The following is a 23,336-nucleotide window of genomic DNA, read 5'->3' as shown; positions in this document are numbered from 1 at the left end:
TCATCGAACCCGGAACATGCTGGTTGCGAATTTGAATCCAGGAATGATCTTGCATGGATAATTATTATTAGCCGCTGGCAATATCCAGGAATGTAGGATATCCCTCTATTTCTATGTATTAGGACCGATAGGGAGACAGAGAGAGAAAGAGAGAGAGAGAGAGAGAGAGAGAGAGAGAGCGGGGAGGAGAGAGAGAAGATGAGATGAGGGACAGAATACGATTGTTACTAAACTGTTTTAAACTTCACCTCATCGCTGTGAAGAAACTTTCTCGCAATTTGCCACAGTTTCAATGAAGTTTCAATCACGAGGGGCGTAATTTCACCGTGGTTTTGAATGCCTCCTAATGACGAACACGATGTTTATCGACTCGACATTCGCGGAACTCGCGTTAAATTCAATAAGACAGAAATTGCGAATTAATTTGAGAGATTATAAGAGCGAGCGCGCGCGCACGTTTTGCGAAACATATGTACATTATTATTTGTTCCCTTCGCAATAATCGCAATTAGCTTGTTTTGTTATGTGAGACGTGTTTACTTTCGCGTATATCTTATACATTTGCGAGCGCATTATTATATTTAATGACGATGTAAAAGTCGCTTTGTCATTAAATGACGCATATCACGCACCTTTTACGATACTCCGTAAGACACTCCGCCATTGTATCAACCGTGGGAATACGTTTCTTTCACACAGACATAAAATATTATGAGTGCAGTTTTGCCACAAAGTTACATTTAAAATTAGATGTATACGTACATATACCTTTTATTTGCTCTGACAACGTTCTTCCACGGAGGAAAATACGCGTTTCCCTTTTCTCCCTTCTTTCCTCCCCATCTCCCGTAAATTCCAGCAACGCGGAGGATCTCGCGTTTTTGTGCACTGTTTTATGAGCGCGTTAAAAGCAGCGAGAAAAATTGTTGCGAAATGCGCGCTCGTCAGTCGTGCGTCCGTCGGTCGTGAAAACTCTTGTGCCAACGGCATCTCGGTATGAAAATGCATTGCAATTCATGCAATTTCTGTACCTCCTGGAAGGCGGAAGGAACCCAACGGAATGCGCGTAGGGCTCCGGATAATGACACAGCCACGTGGCACAATTTCATGAAAATGCATACCGCGCGTGCAATGCCATCGTGATGCGCGGTCAAGAGTGCGCGATAGGGGATTGTATCCCACAGTGGAGCCCGACTGCAATCGAAATGGGGCAAGAATGTTGAAGTCGTTCGATGAATTCAACGCGGCTGTTAAACGTTTTAATTAATTTCGTCTAAGTATAAACTTCATAAAACACGACAACTTGAATCTCAAAAATAATTCGACGCGATCTTACATAAACCGCACTGCTTAGACGCTGTTATTGATATTATGATTTTATATCAAGTTCTATTTTGTTTAATTATTGTTAATTTCGAATACGTAATCTTAATTAATTTCTCATATCGATGTCAGTTACATTTTACATTACATGAATGTCGAGAGATGAGAACTTGAAGGGAAATATATATGCTCCGTTCAGGATGGAGAATCTTCTTCCTCACGAAGAAGAGAAAGATTTAATTTTCTGCCTACTGTGTGTTGAAAAGAAAATCAGTTTTGCCGATTTAATTACCGTCCTGAAATCCGACATCTGAGATATTATCGATAACACACGAGACGGTTTCTGAGGGCTTTTGTCAACATTCATCAGGATGACGTCTACCGGGTTCGGTTGCCGAGTCAGAAGGTGTGGATTAAGGGTGAGTGACTGGTGCAAACAGAGCCTGATTTACAGGGATTTACTTGGCTTTTGCGTTGGCGAAAGGTCCCCATGGATTCTGCGTTGTGGCCATTTGACACGTAAACAACTACACATAATGAAGCAACGCGGAGAATTTTAAAGAATCGTTATTGGACTCGCACTTGGAGTTGTATATACATGATCGTTCAAATTATTGTCAGACGCACCGTGATAAACGTCCGGAGAAAATTTTCGTTCAACCTTTAACTGTGAACATTACACACTGGAGTCCTGGAGACTTTTACATTTACAATTAGATATAAAAAGAGAGAGAAATAGAAATAATTTTTTATTCTCCATGCATACTTTTTCCATATGCTGCATTTTCTCGTGTTTTTCAGCACTTGAATACAGAATTAAGCTTTATTCGTTTTTTTTTTTTTTTTTATTAAAAAAAAAAGAAACACGATTGGGCAAAATTACAAAACAAGCTGCAGAAATCTCAAAGACCTTATATTCACTGTAGAGAAGTAACGCAAATGAAGTTTTTATCGTTTTGCCGATGCACGTTTGAACCGATGTAATTCTGCGTAATGCAGTCGTTGAGTGTCGTTTGTCACATGTCCGAAAACTATTCTAGAGATGCAGCGAAGCACCTAACGACGCATTTGGTTAGCAGGGTTAGCTCGTCGAACATTGCGGACCGCGGAAACTATTCAGGGCAACTGTTTCAACAATCGCTGCAAGAAGCTTGGGTAGAAATTAATGGAATCCTTGGCAGGATGTAACATGGCGCGCGGACATTCAGCTGTGTCATATATCGGGTGATGTAAAGGTGGATAAGCACTCCTCCGAAACTGTAAACTTTGATTGCCAGCACTCACGCTGAAGAAATTATCAGATATGCTTCGTCAAATTCGTGCAGGGTACCTTTTCTTTAATACGTTTACGCGAGCGTTATCTGTATTCTGTAGTATATAACTTTACGATAATTCCTTCGCGTAGACGGGATTTTCCTTCGCGCAAACGGGATTTTGTATAGTAAACTTACGATAATTTACTCCGCGTAAACGAGTGAATTATCGTATCGTAAGTTACTATTATACAGAAGTAACGCTCGCGTAAACGTAGTGCTTGAAGAATATAATAATTTATCTATGAATAATTTTTCTACGTTGAAAAAACATTACTGTTTTTTCTGATTTATATTAAAGTGGCGATAACCGTTGTTGATTATTTAGTTAGCAACGCATTATTCTAATCATATGCTTGCTCAGAGCACCAGTCATCCTTCTCAAAAATAATATTAAATATTAGTTTTCGTATTTTATATCAGACGATTATATTTCGATCAAATGCATTAATATTTTTATATTAACTAATGAATGCAGTATGTATCTGCATTATGTAACTGTTCCGTTGAAGGAAAAATGTATAACGTACGTTTGTCGCATTGTTCGCTCTAGTGAACAAATCCGATTGAGCCCACGTAACAGTTAACAATGTGATGATTCAATGAGATTTTATTGATTCAGTTACCGGACCGAAGTCATTACACGCGTAAGGTATTAAATTTGCATCTCGGCGCTCATTGGTTAAGTCATTTAAATGACCAGCTTTCGAAAACTCTGTCTCTAATCAGAGTTACTCAATTCGTTATTCGTATAATCATAGCGATAAAAAACTCAACGCAATAATAGACAAGTTACTGCGCTTATGTCAGTTCTTCGGTCCAACTTTAAATGCATGGCATTATAGTTAAACTTACTTTCACTCAACCCTATTTGGTAACGTTGCTTTCAAGTGACATTTCTTATTCCGTATACTGCTCTTGTTATTACAACTATATTCTGGCCAGCGATACTATACATGATATATTTTTAGCAACTCCTTTTCTTTTTTCAATTTTAAAAAATCTGCAGATACACCGTGTCTAGAAAACGTTTCTTAAACATTTTTTTTTTATTATATTAAAAATGATATTTAATCGTAATATGCGTGCGTAAACGGGATTTGCAATTTTCGTCGAAAAAAAAAAGAGTTGAACATTTCTTTATTTGTACCGCACTTTTTCTACACTTGTTAAAAACCTCACGATTAAAAGTAAATTCCATAAACAGCCATACGCATTAATCACTTATCGTTGATTGCATGTTTACTGTATGCCGAGCTAAATGATTCACTCTGAAGATAATTAATTTATCTTTACGAGCAATTACGCAATTTATCTTTAAATATAAATTCGATCTGTTTTAAATATTTAACGTTTTTCACAATTTCTGCGAGAGTGTACATAGTATCATTTAAAAATTCTCGTATTATTTCTTATTTTAATTGACACATGAAATAATTTATGATCAATTTGTAAACGTACCGTCTGACAGACGTATCATTTATCCGTAAAACAGATTATATTGAAGTGATTGATGACATCAGCAAAATCGATTATTCTAACGTGTTGTCACGATAAAAAATGGATTTGCGTGTAGTGACGAGACAATAAAAATGGAAATGGAATAATATTACAATAGATACGAGATTCCTTACGGATTGTCTTAAGTTACAATTAAGATTTGCTTAAGATTGAAAACCACTAGAAATTAAGTCAATCGAGATCGAACTTCAGGTAGGAACGATAGAAAGGTATAAGTAATAGGAAAAAAAAATCTGAAAAGCAGGGATTGCCGGATAGTTCCCGACGGACGTAGCGAACTAAAGCTGCGGTAACAAATCGAGAAACTTCGTGAGAAACGAAGAGAGAAACTGGAAAGCTTAAAAGCCCTTGACATAATCTTGATTCACGTTGCTTGCTAGCAACACGGCATTTGAAAGATCTCAGCCCCCTTTTTTTAACCGAAAGACAAATGGCCAACATGCGTGAAGTCATTCCTGAATTATTCATACAATACCTACTGATGCTTTTTGAGAGTTGAATAGACAAAAAAAACAGGGTCGAATATCAAAGCGACCCGAAATACAAAATTAGGGAGACTGTACATATATTGCATATAGCACGTGTATCGCAATACTGTTTCAATCTTGTTAAATGATCGTTGTCAAATACAAAAACTATAATATTAGTTAATCTTATTGTCAGTGGAAAATTCAACTACCATGCACTCAACATTAATATTCACACTAAACAATTCTTTCGCGGCTTCAGTTTCGACAAAAGTAAATGATTGGAGTGTTGATGCAATTTCATTAGTGACATTGCCGAAGCAATATATGTCTCATTTTTATTACGAAACGTAGAGATTGTTGTGGATAACGCGAAAATCCCCATGAGCTGCAACGCAGCACGATAAACCGTGTGAGCTTGCGGTGGCAGTAGACTTTCCCGTCAGTGAATATTGAACTAAGTGCGATTTATATCACCGCGGGGATCACCGAACAAATCGAGATGAAGAAGGAAGAAGAATTGGACGAGACGACGCACATTACGCGTCACTCTTGAGATGCAATCGCATTATTTTACCCTGTGTACATTTATAAAATCGTATTTCCTATAAGAAAGTAGTCGAACTGTTTAACCGGCATTATATATCTTGCTAATACGTGTCATGTGATTATTATCAGTTCAGTAATAGTTTAATCGAGGTAATTGTATCGTCTTACATATCGTCCTTTTACTACGATTATCCGTAACCAAGTCGCAAAGCGATAAGTGCTTATACGGCATATACGTGTTATTGATCACTATAATTATAGGTATACATGCCTATAGCTATGTATGATCATATGCATAACTGTCCTATTATAACTGTTCGATTATACCTCGCAGTCCGCAGTGAAACATGCTACGCGCGAGTATCAAGCTCGTGCAAAACTCTTGCATTCGACAGTTTCTCTTTTTATTGTAATAATTCGCAACCGTCAGGTTGTTTCCTCTTGAATTTTATACAATAACTATTTAAAAATGTAGCCATTATTATAAAATTCAACCGAATTTTATCCAATCGATTATAATATAATTTTGTACGAAAGATATATTTATACATTGTTTAGTACTAAAATCAATAAGAGAAAAGATATATAATTGTGAAGTCTTATATCCTCGAAAATTTTATATATCGCGCGTAAAGATATAATTAGCAATGTAGAATCGAAATAATGTATTTAAATACAAATGAATGCGGTATGCAGAATAGATCGCGCAAGTGAGAAACGAAATGAAAATACTGAAAGTAAGGGGCGAAAAAGAATCCTGCGCGCATGGACCTACCCAAATGTTCGATCAGCATCAACTACCCGGCAAGCTTTCTCCCCGGGAGTTCCGACGACGTAATAGATATAGATAGCAGTCCGATATTTCCTCCCGAATATTCGATAATTTAACATTTTCTTTTTCTCTGTCTCATCAAGCGATGTAGGTATATGACACAACTTTCCAATAACTTTAAATTACTCTGTTCCGGTAAATAACACATCGAAATATTATTTTTCTCCGACCGTTCGACGGCTGATAATCGAGTTTTCGCGCGTCTCGAGAATGGGAAGGCCCTATAGTCGGATTTCGTGCAGATGAGATTGCACACTATGGTGATCTGCTTTTGTGGAAACACGAGAATGAACTTTTTTTCTGCAGCGATCGAATAATGGCTGGAAGCCTTCATTTCCCCTACCACGTCCTCCTACGCCTTAGCGCCTTTACCTTCTTCACCCTGCATCGCGATCACTCGCATCCCCATTGAACTTTCACAGCACATAGTATTCGGCTATATGTATAAAAACAAATGTCCTCTCGGGCCACTTGAATAATCCAGAGATTGCCACTCCCTCACACACTGTATATCACCCTCCTTTCGTATCTCCGCGAGAAGGAATTGCCACCATTCCCCGCTGAATTTTTATGGGCTTTTAATAATATATGCGGGGTCAAAGATCTCAGCTCTGTTACTTAAGTGACGAAAGAGGTTCCTTATCCTCCTCTCCCGAAGCTCGCGCTACATTTATTTCTATTTTCTCACTTTTTCGAGGGCGGACGATCTCATCGTGGAAGCAAGACGTTCCCGCAGTAAGAAAAAAAAAGACAAACTCTTAATCACTCGAACAAGAACAAGCTCATCGTGTATTCCGTAACCACCCTTGTCTCCATTTACACACCTCCGTGAAGAAAAGCATCCTTATCTCTCGTTAAATTTTCACCGTAAAATTTCGTGCGTGTAAAAATATATCCCTATATGAGATTTTGCACATCTCGACTACGCGAAGATATAAATCTTATCCTTCTTAAGGATATTTACGACTACCGTTCGCGCTTTCGCATCACTTAATAATAAGCGAAGGCAGTAACTTCCCTTTGGCTTGGCATATAAATTCCTATCGGAAAATTCGCTACATTAAATAATAAACGATCTTTCCTGTTACTCGAGCAAAGCGGGATTATCCTGTCGCTCCATTCATCCCTCTCGCAACTCTTGCGCGCGAGCGCCCCGTCGCCATCCCCCTTTTCAGCCCCTTTATGCATTTTATTCGACAGCTCGCGATCGCGAGTCATTAATAATTCCCATAAAAAAAAATTATTTTTTTTCGCATACAGACCATCAGTGTCAACCGCGTAATCCGTCACGCATTTCCGCAGCGCGCTCCCCTCGTCGGAAGTCCTCCGCAGTCCGATGAGAGATGGTCACGTGTGGACGAGTTATCGGACGGGGATTTTCACACGGGGACGGGGGAGGGAGGAGGGGGCGGTTATCGAATTTTTTTTCTCTCTTTCTCTCTCGTCAAGTGCGGTGATCGAGTTGGCAGGAGCCAACCGCGCGGAAGCGGACACCCGACGCGATATACTCGTCGCGACGTCCGGCCACCAACTGTCGGCTGCGCCTCGACGGGACGTCGACGCGACGCCCGAAGACGTCCGAGGACGACCGACGACGCGACGCTGAGCGTCCTCCGTGTCGGCGACGTATAGCCGTCGCTGGAAGTTGACTGCAATTTTCTGCGGGCACCGCACCGGAGAACTGCGTCCGTTAAGGCTGCAACTCCGCCGCACGGAGCAGCGATAGAAAGGGAGAGCATCATGGTTTTGTCGCTTGCGCGAGAGTGTCTTTGGAGGGGTCAAAAGAAGCGTGTTCGCGCGAAGTCATGCTCGACTGCTCGAGCATCGAAGTCGCTGCAGTTTCATTATGACTTCTGTGTGACTCAGAGAAACCTTTCCAAACCTTTTGGAAAGTAACAAATAATTAGCATTCTTCTTCAAACATCCTTCTTTGAAGGATCATCGTAATATGATACGTAATGCTTGTGCGCGTGTGGGCGTAATATGTAATATTTAATATACTCACTGCACTGCACTTTGAGAGAGTTATGTCTTAGAGTTAATGAGAAAACTTTGGAGAGAGTTTAGTTTACTTCTCCGTCTCCTCTTTGTTCAAGTAGTAATCATAGCCGTCGTAGTGCGGACCAGTGCATGCTTGTCAGTAGTAATGATCAATGATGAATCGGACTGCCAAACTATTAAGGGTGACTTCGACCAAACTCCGATTAATTTAATCGGCGATTATTAAGTCATTTCTCAACTATTCTATTAACCCATTGAGTTTTAAGATATCCCCACGCGCTCTTCTTTTTTAAATCCTGCTTGTGTAACTCGGGTCCTAATTAAAATTTTTAGATTTGTATTCAAAGGTGAAAAGAGTTGCTCTTTCCGAAAATCTGGGCGGGATGGGATATCTGAGAAAAAAGATATAAAGGTTGAGAAAGATTAAAAAAAAGTAATCTTTTCTTTCTTACTGAAAAATATTCAACTAATAAATAATTCCGACTACCTTCCTAATAAAATTTTTATAGATCACTTAAATAACAATTGCATCGATTTATTCTACTCAAGAAGAGAAAAATTATTTATTAGATAAATATTTGTCAAAAGACAATCACTTACTTTTCTTGTTTTCTCTTTTAATCTTTATATCTTTTCTTTTTCATATGTCTTGCTTCATTACTGACTAGATTTTCGGAAAGAACAATTCTTTTTATCCCTAAATACTAATTGCGGTTTAAAAATTTTGATTAGAATCGGAATTGCAAGGATTTAAAACAGAAAAGCGTGTAAAGGACTCCTAGAACTTAATGAGTTAACATGAATAGAATTATTAACGTTTCGTTGTTTATCATGGAAAAAAGATTGGATTAGATAGAACAAATCATATAGTTAGAAATTTTGGTTTATTACTATCTTCTCTTTGTCCAAGTGGTCATAGCTATTATAGTGCGAACCTATACATGCTTGCAAGTAGTAACGATCAACGATAAGTCAGACTGCCAAATTATCAAGAGTTACTTCGACCGCAATTTATTTAATCGAAGGTCTGAAGTATTTTGTTAATATGAATAGAATCATTAATGTTTTGTTGTTTATCGCATGAAAAGAGGATTGGATTATTATAGGTACATACAATAGTTCAAAATTTTGGTTTATGCAATTCTGTCAATTGAATCAATTACCAATTAAGTTTGGTTCTGATTCTGGTTTAATTTCTTTTACGTGAACAAAAAAAAGGATTTAATCTCTTCGCTTTATTGCTATCGCTGCATATGTGCGCGAAGTGTACCTACAAAATGGTTTATTATAATGTGAGAGTACGAATAATATATGATTAACAAAGTATTTATAATAGTTTTAGATTATATTCTTTTTAATTTGAGAGATGGCCATTTTATAATATTATAGATTCTTTAAATGTAATTATCATAGAATGCTGAGATATATATATATATATATATATATATAAATTTAAGAAAATACATAACATGGCTTTTAAATAATCTCCAATACAAATTTGTATTCAAAAATTTATTGCGAGTTGTCAAAGCACAAATAACTATGCGAGTTATATAAAAATAATTTATTTAATTATATTTGCAATTTTTTTTTTTATATTTATAAATTTCATATATATATATATATATGAATATATATATATATATATATATATATATGAAATTTATAAATATAAAAAAATTGCAAATATAATTAAATAAATTATTTTTATATAACTCGCATAGTTATTTGTGCTTTGACAACTCGCAATAAATTTTTAAATACAAATTTATATATATATATATATATATATATATATATATATAAATTTGTATTTAAAAATTTATAATATAATATATATTAAATAAAAAATAAAAATTTATATATAATATATATATATATATTCTTCTCTCCTCGCTCGAAGCTTGCCGAGCGCCGGGCCGGCGGGGCCGGCCGAGCGCGGCCGCGGCGGCCAGAATATCTCTTCCAGCTGGCCAGTTCGGACACGAACCATTAGCACGGACGCAAACCATGTGCGGTTACCGAGCGAAACGACGTAGTTGAGTTGCACTTTCCCAGGCGGCGCGTCGGAAAATACAACACACGAAAATTGACGAAAAAGGCCGGGATGCTTCGGAGCGTTCTTCTTCTCTTTCTTTCTTCATTGAAAGAAAAGAGAAGAGAGAAGAGGAATGCTTCGAACTACTTCGAAGCATCAGCCGATACTCCGCTCTCCGCTAGCCTAGCACGCGTGAGCAGTCGCTCGTTTTCGCTCGTTTCCTCTTCTTTTAATCCATTGGGTCAAAGGAGAGGAAACGAGCGAAAACGAGCGACTGCTCACGCGTGCTAGGCTAGCGGAGTATCGGCTGAACGCACCCATTTGTAGCGTCACGTTGACCGTAGCCTATATCTATTTTTGTAACTTTAACCACAATCACGTTTTACTTGATATATTAGGGAACTGTATATATCAACAACATGGAGTAACCAATCAGGTTTGCCGCCTTGTTCTCTGCATCTCATGTATTCCATGGTACTCTATAACCAGGTCTGAATATACAATACATAACACTTTACAACCGATGATCCATACGTTAAAAAAGTTAATAGCTGGATATGCAAGTACATGATTGAAATTTCAAGAATTCGACAAAGAACAAAATAAAAGCTGTAGGCGACGTTTTGTGCCGAATATAGGCTAATTGCATACAGGACTGATGTTTTTAGAACTGTACCAACAGTGGGGAACTCGGCGAGTTCGGTCTTTCAGGTCTGCGAGAATGACTAAGCATATTTATCGGGAAAACGCAAAAGACAGGGGAATCCGGGCGTTTTCGAGACTATTTCGTTCTCGGGCGTGAAAAACCACCGGCTCGGGGATAGCTATGGATGGAAAGAGATCGATCAAAATGGTATGTTTACGTAGCGTATCGCGTACCTGTGAGCGTCTCCTGTTTCTCGATACCTTTGCAAATGCGAGCGTTCGAAGAGCAAAATTGACAAGTCATACGTATAAATTTCCATTGTTTAACTTGAATGTTGCATAATTTTATCAAATGAGCAAAACGAGGCGCACAAATTCCATACAATGTCCTCCACAAGAATGTCGAGTTTTCATCAAGCATCTTGTACTACCCGTTGATACAGGATCCGCTCTCACCTGGCCCATGCCTAGACATTAGCGACGACGAGCTCGTTACGATATCGGTGCGGGACTTGAACAGGCAGTTGAAACTACGCGGGCTGTCCCGTGAGGAGATCGTACGTATGAAGCAACGAAGACGCACCCTGAAGAACAGGGGGTATGCAGCTAGCTGTCGCATAAAGCGCATCGAGCAGAAGGACGAATTGGAGTCTGAGAAGACCCAGGAGTATCGCGACATGGAAAATATGCAGGAGGACAACAATCGTATGAGGGAAGAGATAGAATCCTGGCATTCGAAATACCAAGCGCTGAAAAAATTTGCCCAGGAAAAGAAGATCGTTGTTCCACCTGATTTGGAAAACATGTAAAACAGTTCGGACGTACCGATTAGCTATACGACATATATTTATATATAGTACGAATAGATTTGACAATAGGATGGTTTGGCGAATGTTTTAATGTGGCAATTGTGTTCTACAAATTCTTTCTATTTTGTAGAGTTGTAGAAAAGACTTTATTTTGTACATATATAACTTAGAATTCAAATTATCCTCTAGGTATTTTAAATTATACGAATATCGTACCTACCACAATACTATATAAAATACTTCTCTGATTTAGCATGTAAGAATATATAGGAAATATTGTAAGAGAGCATCGAGCTATGGGACAATGGGTGGAGAATACGGCAATTCCATTGATTTTTCATGCATCTTCATTTTCAGTACATAATAAATGTATTAATCTGCTAACCACGTGAATATTTATCGAATTTCCTAGTAGTCGGTACTTTTGTCTATCCGTGATATGCTTTGGGAAATGGAAATCTTCTGGGAAACACATTAATCGGCACACTTCTTTCGGTGAAAAAAACCTGAGTTTCAAATCCGACAAGATCCCCGTTTGCGTATCCGAATCGTTCTCCCGATTGCCAGCTTCGTTATACTTCGATCTGATTGTGTCGTCCGTAAACGGGCAATACACAGATCCCGTACCCTCCGCATAACGCCCGTATCCTTTCGTGAAGCAACAGGAACCGCTGCTCTCGGACGTTCGTATATCCAGCACCCATGCTCTCTTTTGTAACCATTTGGAAGGCAGCGAATATCTCGATTGTTCAGTATTTTCCAAAATATTGTCCAACGTGTAACACAATCTACCAGATCTCGGATTAATCTTGCCTTTCTTCTCTGCCAATACCGAGTGCTCACTTTTTGGCGGTAACTCGAACAATTCAGGCGGCAAATTACCATCAAGCGAGGACCGTTTGAAACAGAACTTCAGATTATTCCTCTTCGCCAGTAAATAATATCTGTGTCTAGTGTTTGGTATACCAAATTGACACGGGCTTAATATTAACTCTCTGTAGGTATACCCGCAATTTTCTATGCAGTTTACTAGTTTGTTCCTCATTTCAGACATCTCAAAACCTTTGACATTCTCAAGCAAGATACGTTTCAAGCTTTTTAATTCCGGTATCAAGTTCAAAATGTGCAGCAAGGAACAAGTTCTGTTATCAAGCGCATCCTTCTTCAGTCCTAATCTGGTAAAAGGCTGACACGGAGGGCTCATGAGTATAACGTCCGCATCCAACTTGGTCAATTCCTGTGCGTTAATAGATTGTATGTTTCTGTTCGTGAGAGCAGTTTCTGGAAAATTGTGATGATACACGTCGTTCGCAACGGGATTTATGTCGATTGCTGCGACGACTTTTGCCGCAATTCCACTCTCTGAAACGATACAACGTGCATAACAAAGGCAAGTTAACATCACCAGGTTCATAATATACGATTGCGAGCGAGAATTTACCACGGAGCGCGTAATGCATCCCTCCAATGCCACTGTACAGCTCCAGCACCTTCATTATTAGCGATCTGCTCGAAGCTGTTTATAGAAAAAAAATACACGTGCTATATATACAAAAAATAAAAAAAAATAAAAAAAATGAGTTAAATCGAGACACATTGATAGAAATGGACTAGCCTATCTATTTAAAGTTTATGGTGACCAGATATTAACCTAACCTAACCTTTAACCCTAACCTAATCCAAATTCAGACTTCAGACGTTCGTGATTCATCACTCATTCATCAGGCGTCAATCGTGATCTCCGTCTTAAATGCAGGTCGAATTAAGCTGGATTCTGTTTTGCGTCGTGTAAAATTCAACGATCAATGGCTCGGCCGAAGGAGCGAGATTAACGTGTCATCAGGCCAAAGACGATGAACGGACGCTTTAACGCGCGCATAACGAGGCAGTAAACGACTCGTCTGCGGTAGACTCGAAGTCTTAACCTGGATGGCGATGTAAAATATAAAATCCTTCGTGATAGTTATGCCGTTCACGCTGCTAGTTTGTACAGTGGGCACGAGCTCGACAGAACGGTATGTCTCTACGATTGTCGCGTGAGAAGGAGACGCTTGCTCAACGCAGGAGGAGGTAGAGCTTGGATGGAACGCGAATGCGGGCACGTCCGTTCGAGATAGCTGAAAATGTTTCGCAGTCGTAGCTGGTTCGGCGGTGGGCTTTGGAAGCCCAAGAACCCGCATTCCCCGGAGCACCTTAAGTACGTCGTGGACGGTCGTCAGCCAATCTGTTGCTCGCTGTTGCGTCGTTAAAAACCTATACTTACAAATGCGTTTGTTTGTGTTTGCCTTCAGATACCTGTACAATGTCTTGTCGAAGAATCAGACCGTGTCTGAGAACAACAGAGGTTTGCTGGTCGAAACTCTGCGTTCGATAGCTGAGATTCTCATATGGGGCGATCAAAATGATAGTAGTGTATTCGAGTTAGTAGATATAATAACGATGTCATTTCTCTCTCTCTCATTGCCATCTCTGAATTTTTATTGATGATATCGTTCTAAAATCCAAGCTAATACCTTGACATAAAATATAGAAACATAATAGGATATAAATATATATTATGTATTTACAGCTTTTTTCTGGAGAAAAACATGCTTTCGTTTTTCCTGCGTATTATGAAGCAGAAATGTGGGAGCTACGTGTGCGTCCAGTTGCTTCAAACGTTAAATATTTTGTTCGAGAACATACGCAATGAAACATCCTTATGTGAGTTTTGTAAAAGCTTTTTTCTTTTATATTGAGCAACTTCCAAGTGATCAATTTGTTGAAATCTTTGTGTTTACAGATTATCTACTGAGTAACAATCATGTGAACAGTATAATAGTGCACAAATTTGACTTTAGCGATGAAGAAGTAATGGCGTATTACATCAGTTTCCTGAAGACGTTGAGTCTGAAATTAAACGCACATACTATCCATTTCTTCTATAATGAGGTAAACGAGGTACACGCATAATGATATTCTGTGCTTCAATTTAGCTTGAGTTTATTGATCGTGTGAATAATTGCTAAAGAAATATATAATAAGATGCACACGGATATGCCTGTATTAGAATTATTCACTAAAATTCACTGCCTTTGACCAGATTGTAATAGGTTTCTTTCTGTCATTAGCATACCAATGATTTTCCACTGTACACAGAAGCAATCAAATTTTTCAATCATTCGGAAGGTATGGTGCGCATAGCCGTGAGAACTCTGACGCTAAATGTGTATCGCGTCGAAGATGCATCTATGCTAGCCTTCATAAGAGATCGCACCGCCGCGCCATATTTCAGTAATCTCGTGTGGTTTATCGGGGATCACATTATAGAATTAGACACTTGTGTCCGGAACGATGCCGAGTAAGTGTCTCGATATTAAAACGTCTCTTTTTCTGTTATTAATAAAATGTTCTTTCTAGTCACCAGAGTCAAAATAGATTGTCGGATTTGGTTGCGGAACATTTGGATCATCTGCATTATCTAAACGACATATTATGTTTAAACATACCGGACTTGAACAAAGTTCTATCGGAACATTTATTAAATAAACTGTTAGTCCCATTGTACGTTTATTCTCTGATGAAATACAAAAACGCTTTGTGCCAAACTCAGGTAAGGATCGAATTTTTATCTCCTTATAGGAATAATTATATAAATTAAGTTGAATTTTTTTAGGATGAAAGAAAACACGTCAGTGTTGTGGTAGCGCTTTTTCTACTTTCTCAAGTCTTTTTGATAATATCGCACGGACCTCTTGTACATACGTTAGCAGCCGTGATGCTCATGTCCGATTTAGAGACGATTCAAATTGGAACGAATGAGGTTCTGGAGAAATTTGGGGATATAGCCTCGAATAAGTCTATTACTCTTTCACCGCCGAAAGAAACGTTGAAAAAATCTTCGGAGACTTTAAATGAAATGCGCTCAACACCCGAACAGTCTTACGATCAAGAAAACAGTACGAGAAATATAAAAGAGGATAAAAGTACAATTGACGATACGCAAGATATCAATCACCCGAGCACATCGTTTGACGATGCTTCAACTTCTGTAAATACCCCCGTCCTTATGAGTACACCACTAAATACAAGTATTCCGAGCGAAGAGGACTTGGAGGAAATTAAGCACTTGAATGTGACGGATGAGGAGAAAGAGCAACGCTTGGCGTTGGAGAGCCCTTTGATGCCTCATCAAAGTCAAAATGACTTATTCGAATCTTTAGCAAAAAAACCATTTCTAGAAACAATAACCAATTCTTTATTATGCACAGAAAATGATTATGCTGCATTATTCGCGCTTTGCCTGTTATATGCATTAGCTAATAATCAGGTAACCATTATAAGTTCTCATCTGTCTCTTATTCCTAAATATTTTACATAATAATAAGTTGATTCTCTATTATTTACCAGGGTATAAGTCGTAAAATTTTGAATATAATCCTGTCTCCATTCCATAATGACATGTCGACGAAAAATTCTTATAATGAATTACTCATGGAGAGGTTGATTCATATTATAACTTTGAGTTGTCAAACAAGTGAGTTATATCAATATTTTTTTCATTGTAATATATGTGAATTTAACGTTTACACCTACCACGCATAAAGTTTCCATGTTTTGTAAAGAATATCAATTCTTTGTTAGATTCCAAAGTGAGGCTCATTACATTGGAGTTAACTATCAAGCTATTAACACAACTGACGGTATCCGAAGGACAATGCCTATTACGAGAATCGCATCTAGCAGTTATTGAAGCAGCGAAAGAACAAAGCACGTCTCTGCTAAAAAACTTTTACAAGGTGAATTATTAAAATTAGACTAATTGTAAGATGCGCTTGCGCAAATTTTCTTTGCTTTTTTTTTATCTTAAATATATTTATGTTAATAATATATTAATTTTACTTAGAGTGAAGATATTTTTTTGGACATGTTTGAGGACGAATATAGCGAAATTCAAAAACGACCATTAAATGTCGAATGGTTAATGATGGATAGCAATATTTTGTTGCCTCCCACGGGCACACCTATGACTGGAATTGAATTTAGCAAAAGGCTGCCGTGTGGTGAGGTAGGTATAAATAGAAAAAAAAACATACTTTTAGATAAATATATAAGAGAAATAACATTATAATTTATGATGAGCGAATAAAATCGTGAATGATTGTGCAGGTGGAAAGGGCACGTCGTGCAATAAGAGTTTTCTTCTTGATAAGAGAACTGTCTCTGACACTCAATATGGAAGCGGAAACTCAATTACCACTGACTAATCCGGCTAATTGCGTACAAGTCAACAACGTTCTTGATCTAAGTAAAAGTTATTTCCCTCACACATATAGTTAACTACTTAAAAAGCGATAAAGTTAACATATTGCGATATTTAATATGCAATTTTTTTCATTTATTTATTAATTGTGATTATAAGTAAAATTAGATAAACGCAAGATTTGTTATTTATAATTTTGTCTACAGATAACAGTGATTTGATTGCGTGCACTGTCGTGTGGAAAGACGGCCAGAAAATTCGCCGTTTCTTAGTCATTGACGTTGTGCAATTGATTCTCGTGGAACCTGATATCAGTAAACTTGGATGGGGTGTTGCAAAGTTAGTTGGTTTTTTACAAGACATTGATGTTACCGGCGACAAGGATGATTCAAGATGTTTATATCTGACAATTTACAAGCCGTTAAGCAGCAGTACGGGTAATCGTATACCGTTACTGTCGGCTAAATTTATTTTCGATGATCATATTCGATGTATGGCCGCCAAACAAAGGTTGGTTCCGTAGCAAACTTTACGCAAAGTCGTATTTATTATTTTACTTAATGAAATCTCGGTCAAATAATAATTTAGGTTGACAAAGGGACGAATAAAAGCAAGACAAAAGAAGATGAACCAGATTGCAAGATTGTTGGATATTCCGACAAGTATGCCTCATTGTTCAACACCACCGAATTATGCCTTGCGTAGTTTACGACATGAACGTAAGTTCAAAGCTAAAAATCAGTTAGCAGAATCTTTGTAAATGATTGATTCAAAAATTTTTTCCTAGGTATAGTCGGACGTGGTCAGAGACCAAGGGATCAAGCGAGGCCGATGTTCACGGTAAACAAAGTTCCTGGGTTCGCGGCACAAATGCGTAGGGAGAATGTGAGGCCGGTGGCATCGTCGAGTTCCAAACGCGATGATGCCAGTTCGAACGAGAGGATTCATGAAAACGGTTTACGATCTAGAGACGGTTCACCCAAGATGCCAAGGCCGCGGAGCGAGGAGATCCCCCTAGAGGACATGCGTATTCGGAAAGCTTCTCTCACGTCCAATGGACTGAACGTGGTACACGTGTGTCCAGAAAGGAGGGATAGCCAAGGTGCTTGCTCGAATAGCAGCGAGTCTTCGTCTGTGATTAGTAGGAAACACTCTGAAGAAACATCGTTCACGTCTGCGCAGGGACAAGAATCAAAGCCACGTAGAAAGGGTCAAGTGGAAACTGTGTGATTAAAACAGTACGGTTAACTCGGCGGACTAGCAATTCAAACTAAGCGTATCTTTTAAAAATTTTAAAGAACGGATGAGAATTTATGTACATGCCATACTTTTGAGTTCGCAAAAAGAGTCTGCTTGACTAATTTCAAAAAATTTTAGTGGGAACGTTTTATCTTATAACTAGTAGAAATAACTTTCATGATATTTTTATCCAATATGTGATGGTAATAGCAATTAATTTTTTCAATGAAGGATCTTATCTATGACTAACGCAGGAAAAAATGAGGAGGTGGAAGTTATTAAATAATATTGTTAAATCATTGTTGCACTTTTCTTTGTGTTAGAAATCATTATTGAGGTTGTCGTTATCTATACAGGCACCTCACGTTTCAATTTAAATAAAGTTTATTCGCGCTACTTGATATAAATATCTCTTTAACGGTAAAGAATCGCGCAAAAATTTTCGTAATTATTTCACGTGTATATATTCCTGTTTTAAGGAGGTTATAGTTTTTCTATAATTTAAAAAATAAAGGAAATAAACAACTTCAGACGGCATTAATCATTTATATTCATATCTAAAATAAATTCTTGAAAATCTTTTGCGAATGACTGTAAAACACAAGACTTAAATACTTAAGAGTTGAATATAAAAATATACACTAACCGAATTGTCGTATTAGAAATCGTGCCTTTATTTCATATGTTGAAGGATATCCTGTACATGCATAGATATATGTTCATTATAAACAGATTTTTTTTAAAGAACAATATAGCAAGAAACAGTTTTGTTTGGTATCGTAAATTGCACAAGTGTATATAAAAAACTAACCGGATTCATATCTTTTCTCTACCCTGTTAATATAATATTCCATTAAATACATGTTCGTATTTCGTTCTGTTCTAATATATCTCTTAAAACCGGTTTAGTATTATGTCAATAATCAACGAACGTAAAATTATATGGCTTTATTGCCAGAATTTTTATTCGGTAAAATAAGCAACTGTTATAACTGTCTTAACTTTACAATGTTCTAATTGGAAGGAAAAGTAAAACATTTTTTTTCTTTTACTTTAAATGTATTACATACGATATTCAATTTATTCAATCGAAAGAAATTAGCTCTGCCGTTCTAGGTTTTGTATCTTCTGCAGCTCGCGAAGTTTCGTTGGTTGTAGTCGGGACTGGAGGAGCAGGTTGAAATGGCATTGACTGCGCGGCAGAAATTTGAGCCATTCCTTGCATCGTTGGTACACCGGACGTTTGGGGGCCAGGTAAAGTTTGACCCGTTGCGGGAACAGGTCCGCTGTTAGCTCCAGCAGGCACTTGAATAACACTCGAAGGTTGATTGGACGAAATAGCAGTATTGGAAATATGCGTTGATATTGAGGGTCCTTGACCAGGCAACGTAGACGGTTGTTGCGATCCCATTTGTGGTGGTAGACCAACTACGGCACCGGCAACTACCGGGCCTGATGAAGGACCCAGGTGCCCTGGAGGTATCGGAGGTAATCCGATTTGAGTCGGAGGAGGGGCCTGCTGCGGCATTTGAGGTGAGGCGCCTTGTTGAGGTGATATATGTCTGCCTGCCTGAGCTTGTCCTGGCGACACGTGTACCGCGGGACCTTGTTGAGATCCAATCTGATGATTGCTCGGTGGCTGAAGCTGTTGAATAGGTGGCATTTGAGGCGGCATCTGAAAGAACAATATTCACACTTAGGTTTTATCGATAAAAAGAATCGACAAAGACGTTTAAACGTTCGCAAACTTACTATTCCCGGGCCTGGTATAGACACGCGACCTATATTCTCCTGTCCTTGGATCGATGGATCTGATTGTTGCTCCGGATTAGGAAGCGATGGCATCATGTGCACTGGCAAAGTATTCATCGGTGGCATATTATATCCTTGCATAGGATATTGACCCATGGCTGGTTGCCCATACATATATACTCCTTGATTCGTGGGTGACATAGGATTGTAGTTAGCTCCAGCAGTCGGATAGTGGACATGACGAACAGGTGATCCTTGAGAAGGTCCCATAAACTCAGAAACTGCTTGATAACCTCCTGCAAAAATAGAATAAACATAAAGTAGATATGGTTTTTTAAATGAAGATAAAATAGATTAAAGAATGCATAATAATTGTAAATAGCAAAATTAAAAATTACCCATTATATATTGCTGTTTCTGTTGCTCTTGACGCATTTGCATTTCCCTTTCTTGTTCTTGAATCTTTCGTAAAGCTAATTGGCGTTGATATTGTAAGTATTCTTGCTTCTTCTTTCGCATGATTGCCAGTTTTTGCGCCATCAGCATCTGCCGCTGCCTCTCAGCTTCTTCTGCTCTTCGGCGTAATTTCTCTTTATGTTCATCTCGGAGCGCGTCCAAAGCAGCTCTAGCATCTTTCATCTGAGTTAATTTATCTTGCAAGCCTTCGTAATACACTCTACTGTCATCTTGTTCTTGGATATATCTTAATAATCTATTTAAAAAACCATTATTTTCTATGATCAAAATAAAAAAATCCAATATATTACAGAAATAAAATATAATTTGCTTTTGAACATACCTGGAATGCATAGCTGTTATATTCATAAATAAAGTCTGAACTGAACTATCGTTAGCAATTGATCTGCCTCGCGAAGAGTTGCTTTTCATCCTGTTGACGAAAATTTCGACCTGAGATCTTAAACCACCCACAAATTCTTCCATTTGAGTATCGATTTCGCCATTTTCCTGTTTTATTAATACAAGTTTTTGGGGCATCGGACTGCTTATGTTAGGCGCAGACGGACTAGTCACATCCACTCTTGATCCATGCTCCTCGTTTACAGTTTGCCTATGTTCCCAATACTTGCGATTTAGATATTTAGCAAGTTCAGGTTCAATCTCGTCATCATCTTGTACCTGCAACGGGCTAGGACCCTAATGAGAAAAATTAGACTAATTGTAGAGACTTTACATCTAGAAACTTTACAAGAAATTAAAATAATAATAATTTATGTTCGCATAACATTCAATTGAATTCATAAAACAAGATAAATTGTTAATAAATAACAATTTGATGTAATAGATTCAATAGAAACTACGATAAACTTACGGGCGATGGTGGTGGAGAATATGTTGCTCTAGTTATGGGAGTTGGATTGGACTTTATAACACTTGTAGCACGTTTCTTTTCTTTTTCTTTTTGTTCAGCTTCACTCTGACTTAAGGCTATTGCCAAATTTAATTCTTCCTCTTCTCGCAGTTCTTCTTCTGTTTTCCGAGCTGGAACCTATAACAAGATAAACTATTAATAACAAATATTATATACGTATATAATTCATTTTACTATTAATATGCATGAATTACTATATATGCAATATTATTACAATTATTTTAAATAATGGACAAAAGTACCTGCGAGCAAGACACTGGAGAAGCCATTTTTAACTACTAATTTGATTATAAATGAATATACATACACAGTCTTGAACGTATAATACGTTCCATCTTACAGAATAAAAAATTAGAGAAATCATATTATATAAGAAAAATCCATTTAAAAAAATTGAGTTGCCCTTGAAATCTTCGTACCTCTAAATATAATAAAAGCATTGCCATTGCATTTCATGTCTCAAAATCACACAATTTTGTAGTCTTAATTTTTTATTATTATTTAAAATAGCAGATATTTACGTGATAATCTTCAGATCACATTTAATTTAAGAAAACTGACGAATCATTTAATTGTAAATTATTTTAAAAAAGATAATTAGTGTCTTACTTGACATTTACATATAAATGTTAGTCATTATATTTACTATTCAGTAAAATACAAGTACAATAAGCAGCAAAACTTACCTGTTGCTGTTGAGCCAAAGTGCTTTTGAGATACTCTACTGGAAGATCGGTATCTTTGGGTTGTGTAGTAGATGGTCTGAAAAACTATGACTTTTAAAACACAATCCGAATAATATAAATCGCGACGAATGAAATAAGGAGTTTTCACCAACTTGTTAACTTGTTCGTAACAAGCCTCGCAAACTCGCACTTCTTTCTCAATCCCGAATTTGGGCAAAGTAGAGACTTTATTCGAACACTGGCCGCAAAAGACTTGACCGCATGCTCTGCAATGATGCTTCCGTTGAACCATGCCGAAAGTTACGCGACACCGATGGCACACCTCGCCATCCGCCCATGCGGGCGCAGTGTCTGCTCTAAACATAGCGTCGCTTTCTTTCAAAACAGGAAATTGATAACCTTCGGCTTTCATTATATTTAACGTATCCTGCAAAAAGAAAAAAAAATAATTAGAAGAATGAAATAGACAACATTTTATACTGATAACTAAATTGTAGCGAGTATTGTAAATAGCAATAATTTGTCACCTGAACTGTCCTATATTTAGGACTGTGACGAAATGCGTGAGCCCAAGCTTGTATCAACTCCAAAATTTTATGTCTAACGTTCTCGTGCGGAGAGGTTTTAACCAATTCTTTCAATTGCTCCATATACTGTTTGGTAGCTATCTCATCGTGAATCAACGTCCCACAATTTTTCACGCAAGATTCCAGTACCTAAGTAAAAACACATTAATAAATATAAAAATCTGATAAGTTTTTTGAAAAAAATTACGTCATATGTTTCTTACCAGTAAGGCGTACAGTGCTACATGAGGATTACAGTTTATCATCTTCTTCTTTATAGCGGTGAGTGCAATTTTTGGCCTAAATATACAAAACAAATAGTTTAGAAACAAATAGTGGTAATAATACATCTAATGCGACTTTTCCAATGTGGGACATAATCAACAGTGTGTCGCTACACCCCAATTATTTAGCAAAAGATAAAAAGTGTACTTTACATAAAAGAATTATGCTTACTGAACATCGCTCTGGCGTATAAGATCACAAATTTGCATAATTGTAGGCCAGTCTGGTTCCAACTGCAGATGACTCGTCGCCTTATCTACGAACGATTAATCACGGCTTTAGAAAGCTCCGACATTTTGAAGACAAGATTTCAAAGAAGAGCTTACCTAATAATTTATCAAAATTCGTCGAACTGCGAAACATCTTGTAACTCGTGACGAAACTCGCGTTCTCGCCTTCCCGGAGTTTTTCACCACGTATACGCGCAGAATAATCCGTACTCGGCAATCGGACTGCGACAGCTCCAGCGCAACTTTTGACACAAATCCTACTTCTCTGTTCTCTCTTTTGTCGCTCGCTCACGTTCAGCTGGTCTTCAGTCTCGTTTGGTCTCGTTGATCTCGTTATCTCGTTCAATCTCGTTCCTCTCCGAGTGTTTACGAGATATGTGAGTCATGGAAGTCGATCGCTATTATCGACTAATCGACTCTCAAAATTTATCGACGTCAAACAAAAGCT

The 23,336-nt window shown here is 37.8% G+C and overlaps 5 protein-coding genes across 12 annotated transcripts in view; 2 read left to right on the top strand and 3 right to left on the bottom strand.

Annotated features, from left to right (window-relative positions):
- Wake (ankyrin repeat and fibronectin type III domain containing protein wide awake) overlaps window positions 1–11,126 on the bottom strand; it is an 84,926-nt gene extending 73,800 nt beyond the window's left edge. The window contains exon 1 of one of the 4 annotated variants that reach the window (XM_077403907.1): window positions 10,924–11,126. Coding sequence is in view for 3 of the 4 variants with exons in the window: in XM_077403906.1 (XP_077260032.1) it covers window positions 7,268–7,270 (3 nt within the window). In the remaining variant the exon portion in view is untranslated. Of the gene's footprint in view, window positions 1–7,267; window positions 7,705–10,923 lie in introns of those variants that run through there. The other 3 variants (XM_077403906.1, XM_077403908.1, XM_077403909.1) reach the window with 3 other exon arrangements.
- On the top strand, window positions 10,324–11,882 carry Maf-s (MAF bZIP transcription factor K). 2 transcript variants are annotated; one of them, XM_077403944.1, is made up of 3 exons: window positions 10,324–10,480; window positions 10,713–10,897; window positions 11,133–11,882. In XM_077403944.1, the coding sequence occupies exons 2-3, from the start codon at window positions 10,871–10,873 to the stop codon at window positions 11,496–11,498; spliced, it is 393 nt and encodes a 130-aa protein (XP_077260070.1). In that variant the 5' UTR covers window positions 10,324–10,480; window positions 10,713–10,870; the 3' UTR covers window positions 11,499–11,882. The 2 variants fall into 2 exon arrangements, with proteins under 2 accessions (XP_077260070.1, XP_077260069.1); XM_077403943.1 differs by having other exon boundaries at window positions 10,330–10,533.
- On the bottom strand, window positions 11,828–13,299 carry Mt2 (tRNA (cytosine(38)-C(5))-methyltransferase). 2 transcript variants are annotated; one of them, XM_077403942.1, is made up of 3 exons: window positions 13,160–13,299; window positions 12,940–13,014; window positions 11,828–12,860 (listed from the first exon to the last, which is right to left on the bottom strand). In XM_077403942.1, exons 2-3 carry the CDS (start codon window positions 12,992–12,994, stop codon window positions 11,836–11,838), a joined length of 1,080 nt encoding a protein of 359 aa, XP_077260068.1. In that variant the 5' UTR covers window positions 12,995–13,014; window positions 13,160–13,299; the 3' UTR covers window positions 11,828–11,835. The 2 variants fall into 2 exon arrangements, with proteins under 2 accessions (XP_077260068.1, XP_077260067.1); XM_077403941.1 differs by lacking the exon at window positions 13,160–13,299 and having other exon boundaries at window positions 12,940–13,138.
- A 54-nt stretch (window positions 13,300–13,353) lies between these two features.
- Window positions 13,354–18,509, top strand: Ema (C-type lectin domain containing ema). 3 transcript variants are annotated; one of them, XM_077403924.1, is made up of 14 exons: window positions 13,354–13,695; window positions 13,790–13,918; window positions 14,068–14,201; window positions 14,281–14,429; window positions 14,609–14,838; window positions 14,898–15,090; window positions 15,154–15,807; window positions 15,888–16,014; window positions 16,122–16,276; window positions 16,384–16,545; window positions 16,647–16,785; window positions 16,947–17,250; window positions 17,329–17,459; window positions 17,528–18,509. In XM_077403924.1, the coding sequence occupies exons 1-14, from the start codon at window positions 13,622–13,624 to the stop codon at window positions 17,968–17,970; spliced, it is 3,024 nt and encodes a 1,007-aa protein (XP_077260050.1). In that variant the 5' UTR covers window positions 13,354–13,621; the 3' UTR covers window positions 17,971–18,509. The 3 variants fall into 3 exon arrangements, with proteins under 3 accessions (XP_077260050.1, XP_077260049.1, XP_077260051.1); XM_077403923.1 differs by having other exon boundaries at window positions 13,355–13,695; window positions 14,281–14,438; XM_077403925.1 differs by lacking the exon at window positions 13,354–13,695 and having other exon boundaries at window positions 13,790–13,905; window positions 14,281–14,438.
- A 120-nt stretch (window positions 18,510–18,629) lies between these two features.
- Hrs (Hepatocyte growth factor regulated tyrosine kinase substrate) lies at window positions 18,630–23,307 on the bottom strand. The gene is made up of 11 exons (XM_077403927.1): window positions 22,985–23,307; window positions 22,830–22,914; window positions 22,598–22,673; window positions 22,335–22,523; window positions 21,960–22,234; window positions 21,808–21,883; window positions 21,062–21,238; window positions 20,531–20,886; window positions 20,130–20,443; window positions 19,732–20,027; window positions 18,630–19,654 (listed from the first exon to the last, which is right to left on the bottom strand). Exons 1-11 carry the CDS (start codon window positions 23,019–23,021, stop codon window positions 19,064–19,066), a joined length of 2,472 nt encoding a protein of 823 aa, XP_077260053.1. The 5' UTR covers window positions 23,022–23,307; the 3' UTR covers window positions 18,630–19,063.
- Between the last annotated feature and the right edge of the window lie 29 nt (window positions 23,308–23,336).

Source organism: Temnothorax americanus, unplaced genomic scaffold (genome assembly GCF_048541705.1).
Source record: "Temnothorax americanus isolate GAGA-0224 unplaced genomic scaffold, ASM4854170v1 Scaffold18, whole genome shotgun sequence".
Classification (NCBI taxonomy): Eukaryota; Metazoa; Arthropoda; class Insecta; order Hymenoptera; family Formicidae; genus Temnothorax; species Temnothorax americanus.
The sequence above is the reverse complement of the archived record's forward strand: the minus strand, read 5'-3'. Positions and strand labels throughout refer to the sequence as shown.

What these genes read in the sequence shown, in the direction of transcription:
- Maf-s (XM_077403944.1), top strand. Translation starts at nt 10,871, where the DNA reads ATGGATGGAAAGAGATCGATCAAAATG. An exon ending in GAAAGAGATCGATCAAAATG is followed by an intron (nt 10,898 to 11,132) that starts GTATGTTTACGT and finishes CCGTTGATACAG; the next exon opens with GATCCGCTCTCACCTGGCCC.
- Mt2 (XM_077403942.1), bottom strand. Translation starts at nt 12,994, where the DNA reads ATGAAGGTGCTGGAGCTGTACAGTGGCATTGGAGGGATGCATTACGCG. An exon ending in GATGCATTACGCGCTCCGTG is followed by an intron (nt 12,861 to 12,939) that starts GTAAATTCTCGC and finishes GTATCGTTTCAG; the next exon opens with AGAGTGGAATTGCGGCAAAA.
- Ema (XM_077403923.1), top strand. Translation starts at nt 13,622, where the DNA reads ATGTTTCGCAGTCGTAGCTGGTTCGGCGGTGGGCTTTGGAAGCCCAAG. An exon ending in ACGCTTTGTGCCAAACTCAG is followed by an intron (nt 15,091 to 15,153) that starts GTAAGGATCGAA and finishes GAATTTTTTTAG; the next exon opens with GATGAAAGAAAACACGTCAG. An exon ending in TGCTAAAAAACTTTTACAAG is followed by an intron (nt 16,277 to 16,383) that starts GTGAATTATTAA and finishes AATTTTACTTAG; the next exon opens with AGTGAAGATATTTTTTTGGA.
- Hrs (XM_077403927.1), bottom strand. Translation starts at nt 23,021, where the DNA reads ATGTTTCGCAGTTCGACGAATTTTGATAAATTATTAG. An exon ending in ATACGCCAGAGCGATGTTCA is followed by an intron (nt 22,674 to 22,829) that starts GTAAGCATAATT and finishes TTGTATATTTAG; the next exon opens with GCCAAAAATTGCACTCACCG. An exon ending in CTATACCAGGCCCGGGAATA is followed by an intron (nt 19,655 to 19,731) that starts GTAAGTTTGCGA and finishes TTGTTCTTTCAG; the next exon opens with ATGCCGCCTCAAATGCCACC.